At 33.8% G+C, this 6,731-nt stretch overlaps 1 protein-coding gene across 2 annotated transcripts; it reads right to left on the bottom strand.

The window, feature by feature from the left end:
- Positions 1 to 519: 519 nt before the first annotated feature.
- LOC107227162 (fibroblast growth factor receptor substrate 2) lies at positions 520 to 6,679 on the bottom strand. 2 transcript variants are annotated; one of them, XM_046733586.1, is made up of 4 exons: positions 6,644 to 6,679; positions 5,278 to 5,597; positions 4,779 to 5,167; positions 520 to 4,638 (listed from the first exon to the last, which is right to left on the bottom strand). In XM_046733586.1, exons 2-4 carry the CDS (start codon positions 5,584 to 5,586, stop codon positions 3,894 to 3,896), a joined length of 1,443 nt encoding a protein of 480 aa, XP_046589542.1. In that variant the 5' UTR covers positions 5,587 to 5,597; positions 6,644 to 6,679; the 3' UTR covers positions 520 to 3,893. The 2 variants fall into 2 exon arrangements, with proteins under 2 accessions (XP_046589542.1, XP_015523704.1); XM_015668218.2 differs by having other exon boundaries at positions 6,496 to 6,672.
- Between the last annotated feature and the right edge of the window lie 52 nt (positions 6,680 to 6,731).

Below are 6,731 nucleotides of genomic sequence, written 5' to 3'. Positions count from 1 at the left end.
TCAGAAAATATAACTGTTAGAAATCACTGCATTCTTTCATGTGTTGTACTTTAAATAGTTGCCAATTATATATCGGTGATTCGCGAATAAAAAAAAAAAAAAGTAAAATGCATTGTACAACTTGAAACGCTACTAAAATTTCTTTTTTATTTTTTGTTTCATTTATAGGAACTCAGTTTCAAAGGTGGAATGTGCAATTTTATTCAAGATTATAACAAAGTCTTGTAAGAGTTTGAATTAGGTGTTTGAATCCGAGCAAGAAAAATGTTTTCGTTGAGGGGTTGCAAAAAATGTAGCAGCCGTTGAGTAACAAGTTGCAGTTGTAACAGATGTAAACCTGTTTTAATAAGTTTTTGGCAGTTGAGAGTTGCCCTTCACTTCGACTGTGTAATATAGATCTAATACCTAATTTTGTGTACATATAATATATTTATTATCTCAATAAAAAATCAGTTCGATGTACATGCCTATAGCAAACATGGTTGTGTCATTGTAGCTGAAAAAATGGAGCAATGCTTCTTTATTGTTTGGTACTTGCGTTTTTTTTTCCAAGTTTTTTTTTTTAGTTTTTCGATTTTGTTTTTTTTTCCAACTTAACGAGGTGTTTTATCTATTCTTAATTTTTACAGCTAATTTGACATTTTATTTATGCTAATTTAGAATGTACAATTACAAAATAAATATCATTTTTTTGGCACGACCCGTTGTCGAAATAAGAGAGATGAAATTTAGAAGTACTACTGTATTTACAAAATTCGTCTCTAAATACATTGCTTTATCGGTGATAAAAAATATTTCATTCATTTGCTCACGTAAAATTTCTGTTAAATAGATTTTGGATAAAATCAGTTCGATGTTTATTTGTTTAGCTTTGATGAAAAGTTATAGCTAGATATTCAAATCAATTGGATTTGCACATTCAAGCTACAACTTTACCCCGTATACATCTCAATGCTCCATTTCTTGTCACAATATTTCCATAGATTATAACAGTACGCTTTTTTAATCTCATACTTATGCATAATGATAATAATAGCAATGACAATAATAAAAAGTAACATTTTACAAAAGGTAAATCATGCAGTGAGCTGAATCAACAGAATCGATAAATTCTTTGGCTGGTCAAAACTTTGGATACCTAGAATCTAATGCTTAGTCTACATATGTATATGACAATTTCCATCTTGGTTAACATCTAAATATAATTTCGCACGGCTCATGAAAATAATAAATAACATAATATAGGCCATAAGCAATCTATTGTCTATGTCTGACAAGGAGATCCCTACTATCGATGACATATGCAGTATGCTTTGAATTTCCCATACTATAGTAACCAAAATTCCATTTTACCATGATTTCAGAAGCTAATATATTAATATACCATAGAGCTCGCAAGATTTCAGACATTCAAAACAATTATAATTGCTGCCACTTTAAAAAAGTAAATAAAATAAAATACCTAAGAAAAGTTATAAAATTCACTCTAATTATAGTTTAGTAAATCACAGTATGTATTTCAAGTATCAGAAATTCATTTTCATCCCAATATCTCATCAAACTTTTGTCATGCTACTTGATCAAATATTTGTGGAATATAGAACTGTCACTAAATTGTCTTCAAATTTTACAAAAATCCGTACTAATTGGGATGGAATTATTGTATTTGTGGAAGCAATTATTTCATCACAACCAGATTGTATCTATGGATGTGAATTAACTCAAATCTCATAATTATTCTCTATGGTTGTCTAACATATTGTATATCAGAATGAAATACTTGATCTCTAAAAACCTTGTGCTTTTTTCCAATGTACAATTGTCTAGAGAATTATGATTACAAAATAGTTTTATACATCTTTCATTTAGTTCGATTAGAGAGCAAGTGCTCTATGGCGCTTTGGTAAGCATTCATATTGAGGACATAAAGGTAAAACCGAATTACAATATATTCAATTTCACTTCTTCATTTATATGGAGAATCTGCTCGATTATCTATGTTGATTCAAAAATAAGAAACAAATATACATATATATTCAGTTCATATGTTATTTGATGAATCTCTTTATTGTGCGTATGAAATACCAACAGCATGCTGTCAGGTATTTGATGAAACATTCGTAAATAAATGTTTAAAAATATATAATGTCCTCAAAGGAAGTACCAGAAATTTATTTGCTTATTAAAAAATCTGGTTATGCTAATTTCTTTGGCCTGTATTATACATACATTTAATATTCTTTTGGCATATACCTATACCTAATATACCACTGCTATTAATTGTCCGTTATATAATATTTTCTTAACACAAGACTCGTACGAAACAAGTTATAGAATTTATTTACAAATTTGCTCTTAACATAATATTTTTTACAATTATCTAAAAATCTACTCATTTTGGGAAAGCTACGCTAAGTATTCCTTACAGACCAAGGACCATCCATAACGATATGCATGGCATTGGTCAGTGAAAATAGTACACTGTAACGAGCATGAAATGATTCGATTGTGATTTCATCTAAAATTTCAGCAATTGTTACATTACCAGTACCGCACATATGTGTAACATATTAATATATGAATAAATTTGAACTTTGAAATTCCTGAAATATTCAGATTCCTTTTTCATGTCTGCTTCTATTAATTTGAGCAATACATTGCTGGCATGAATTGTTGAGATATTTCCGTGAGCAGTAAAGTAAAATTTTAGAAATGGCAGATTTCTGCAAAGTTTAGTTGATTCCAACAAAAAAAATTAACGTTGTAAACAACGTTTTGTCTACACTTAAATAACAGACATAAAAGCCATATGGTCCAAAAATAAGCTACTTACAATTTGGGCAGAATCAAGCTCCTTATCAATCAAACATATATTACATATTCGAACGAGTCTTGTGGTACTTATTTTACTATCAATTCATAGGCCTTACACCTATCACATTTACGTATTATATCACTGAGTCAACTGCCGTTAAACTGTACAAATACGAGTATGTGCATGTACACGATATAAGATCAGTAATATGTAGAATTGAAATACATAAAATAGAATGCAAAACCTCATCGGCTGACATCAAAGGTATCAACTACAATGTCAACAGTAAATGTAGTACTGTACACAACTTGGAGTCACGCAAGTCGTACAGGCATTGAGCATTTTCTTTTCCTCGATCGAAAAGTCAGCCTCCAACTCTCTTTTAGAAATAAAAAATGAACTATGAAAACCGAAACCAAAAACATTTTTATACTTAAAAAAAAAAAACGAATGACACACTATTGATAAGTATTACATTTTCTGTTTCGTTGTTTAATTTTGAGGAGTATTTTTCGGCTGCACACAGTATCATTAGTAAATATATAGTATGAAAATATTTGCTGAAAATTTGTTTCTTTCTTTAAGAGGTCGTGAAAGGATCGAGGTAAGGCGTAACAAATCAGGTTACACTTCAAATGAAATTACAGGGTAGACTAACCTATAAATCTGTATCCATAGCTTCAGATTGAATTCTTGGTATTTCGATACATACTGTAATATTCCAAGTCTCCTATTCTTTTTAATATCTTTGCTAAGAAGTGTGAATATATTTATATCAATGAGGACGATTAATCAAGTCATTAGTTTCAATACGTGTCGTTGTCTTATATCATGTTCACAACATAGTCGTAGTTCGAAAATTGTATAGTTTTTTAGAAACGTAGCCCATATTGATAAAAAGATCAGAATTTATTTAGATTCGTAATTATGCTACCTACAAAATTTCTTCTATGAGAAATTCTTGTTCAAAAGTGACAAGCTATACAAGCAGGCATATTGTACGAAGCCATGGGTCGTTTTTTAAAGAAACTTTCTTCAGAAATACCTGTAGCATAATAAAGGTACATAATAGTATGGGTCACTCGCTAATAGATGAGCTGTGTCTAGATGGAGCTGACAAGTCATTGATCGTTGAATTGTGTCGAGTTTTCCGAGAGCCCTCGTTGTCATTGACAAGATTTGGATTAACAGAATGAGAAAGAGCCGTAGTTTTATTAAAATCTATTGTCGCATACCCTTTCAACGGTTTATTTGGTGAGTCGGGTGGAATTGGAGTATTTGCAGGGTTCACATTACTTTCAGGGCTCACAGCTGTTGTGTTATGTTTTTGGTCAAGGTCCAGAACGGCATAATTCACCTCTCTGACTGGCCCAGCAGGAGGAGTGGTGGGAAGCAGAGGAGATTTCTCTGCAGTAGATATCCCTGAGAATCTTTTTCTCAATCCTTCTATATCACTAGATTCAAGATTTGCATAGCAGTGCCTAGGCTCATCCTCCCAGTCAGGTTGTACCTGCGGTAACGATGTGCGCATTGTAGTCGTTGCAGTATCATAATGTTCTTGCCCAGGACTGATATTCATGTAGGCATGCTGAGCACCATCAAGCTCGCTGGCTTCTTCTCGCAAAGGCGTTGAATCAGAAATACTGTGCGACGGAGAAAGTGGGCTGGCATCACTGCTCAGATCAACATTTATATAAGATGCCATTGGAAGAGGTGGTGGCCTACTTCGGCAACTGGATTCTTGACTGGTAGGTAGAGGTAGAGGCGTAGGTTCCAAAGCCATAAAACCACTACTAGATGTGGTACTACTCACTGTACAAGACCTGCAAATAAAATTGAGGAGTGCTGATTAAAACTATGTGTTCGTAACTGAGTGAAATATAACAAATTTCACTTAAAAGATTCAACGTAAATACAGAAGTTTTAAAACTGCTCTTAATTAATAATATCAACAGCAATATACCTCTGCATAGTTCTTCTAAGGCTTTTGTTATTATTGTGTTCTCGTTCGATTGTGGCTGATGTCAGCACTTCTTCATTGACATAGAGAGAGGACGGAGGGGGATGGGGAACTGGAGGTGGTGGTGGAAGCATGGGTGGCGGTGATGGCGATCCCATAGTACCCTGGGGTGACATGGGGCCACTACTGCTTCCAACGCTGCCTAATCTTCCAATTCCATTTTGCTGGCTGTGAGAAAATCTCGGACCTATTCGACTGTTGCTCCTTGCAGGAGTTGGGTCTAAATAACTGGGCTCCGAAGGCATCATTACTCGCATTGTTACCGTCGATCCTGGATGTGATGCAACTGGCAGTTCTCTCGATATCGTATCATCTCCGCTACTATTGCAAACCTGAGTGACAAGTGGAAGGTATGAGATTTCTGTGCATTTGTAATGTAAAATTTATGTGCATTGTTCTTTATTGGATGAATAAACATCTGATAGAGTATATGGGCAATTACCTGAATGTTGGTTTGTACAAGGTTGAATAGTTGTTCAGCCCTACGGCACTTGAATGCGTAAATGCCGGGCCCAGTAGAACAGCGTCTTCCAGATTCAAAGCTGAATATTTCGGCGTCATAGCCATAGCGACGTAAACAGCGTAGAGGCCACTTGACTGGTTGCTTATCACGTTGATACAAAACTATATCTGAGTCTGTTATTTCTAGCTTACCAGGTGTTATCAAGTTGCCCGCATCATCAACGTTCATCACTTGAAATATATTTGGATGAAGATCGTTAATGTCCGCCCGACTGTTAACACACCCCATCCTTCTTTGATCTGAAAAAAAGAAACGAAAAGGTTTATATAATAATAAATGCAAACTCAGAAAAGTTTACAAGTCTTCTGTTTTCTGATACTATAAATATGCTTAATTATATTAGAAAGTATATGTCTATATGGTCATTCTTGTTAAATATTACAAGACAAATTCGATTAACCATGGGGTTTATATGAAATGAAAAATATGAAACAGAAATAAAATCGCACATGTGTCAGCAATACATGTCTGTTATTTGAGCTATTAAAAAACTTATAAAAGAACATGTCCATCAACAAACGACAAGCTCTTCAAAGAAAGCAATCGATTCATAGACATTACTTTCTTATGACGAGTTAGTACCTGACAAGCACAGTTTTATGAACAATATTATTTAGCTAGGTATACTTGATTTAGCACTTGTTGAAGTGAAAATTGTATTTTTAAATATACACAATATATATATGAGTGTGTGTGTGTGTGTGTGTAACAAATTTTTTGGTTGACGATGTTGTTCTGCAGTAATATATCATTATGGGGTTAAACACGAACCTAGTAATAAGTAGGATTATTACACAACCCGAGATTCATAATTAATTTACTATTAAATAATATTTGACTGTGTTTGAGAGTAAAGGACAGGCAAGAATGTTTACATATTCGGCAAAAAGATGGTTACGTGCTTGTTATTGTTGGGTGAAGAGGTCGAGGCTATTGACTCGATGATTATTGAGAGTGTCTGTATGTGTTATCTTTGAGAATCTCAACAAAAATCAGTCAAAAGTGTTTAAGCCTGGATTATCATATCTGATGAAAAGCACTTTCAGAAACGATCAACAACTCGTATGAAACTCGAATCTGTCCTAGCACTCAATCTGTATTACGTCGAGAGATGATGAGGACTTATTAATTACTCACCAAATGCAACATATCCAATGCATCAAAACAAATTAATAAGGGGGATTATTTATTATTTGGCAAATGACGCATTTTTACGAGTGGCGTTTGAGTGGTCATAAAAACTACTACCCCCTATGATCTGTCTGAAGTTAGCTATGCTTCTCACCCTTCTCACTATACTCGAGGTTGAAACCACAATGATACCAATAGTACTGAAACCCTTGTGGTCATTAATGGAACTATTCGACGCGTTT

Source organism: Neodiprion lecontei, chromosome 3 (genome assembly GCF_021901455.1).
Source record: "Neodiprion lecontei isolate iyNeoLeco1 chromosome 3, iyNeoLeco1.1, whole genome shotgun sequence".
NCBI lineage: Eukaryota > Metazoa > Arthropoda > Insecta > Hymenoptera > Diprionidae > Neodiprion > Neodiprion lecontei.
Note: the sequence above shows the minus strand (reverse complement) of the source record. Positions and strands in the feature narration are given on the sequence as shown.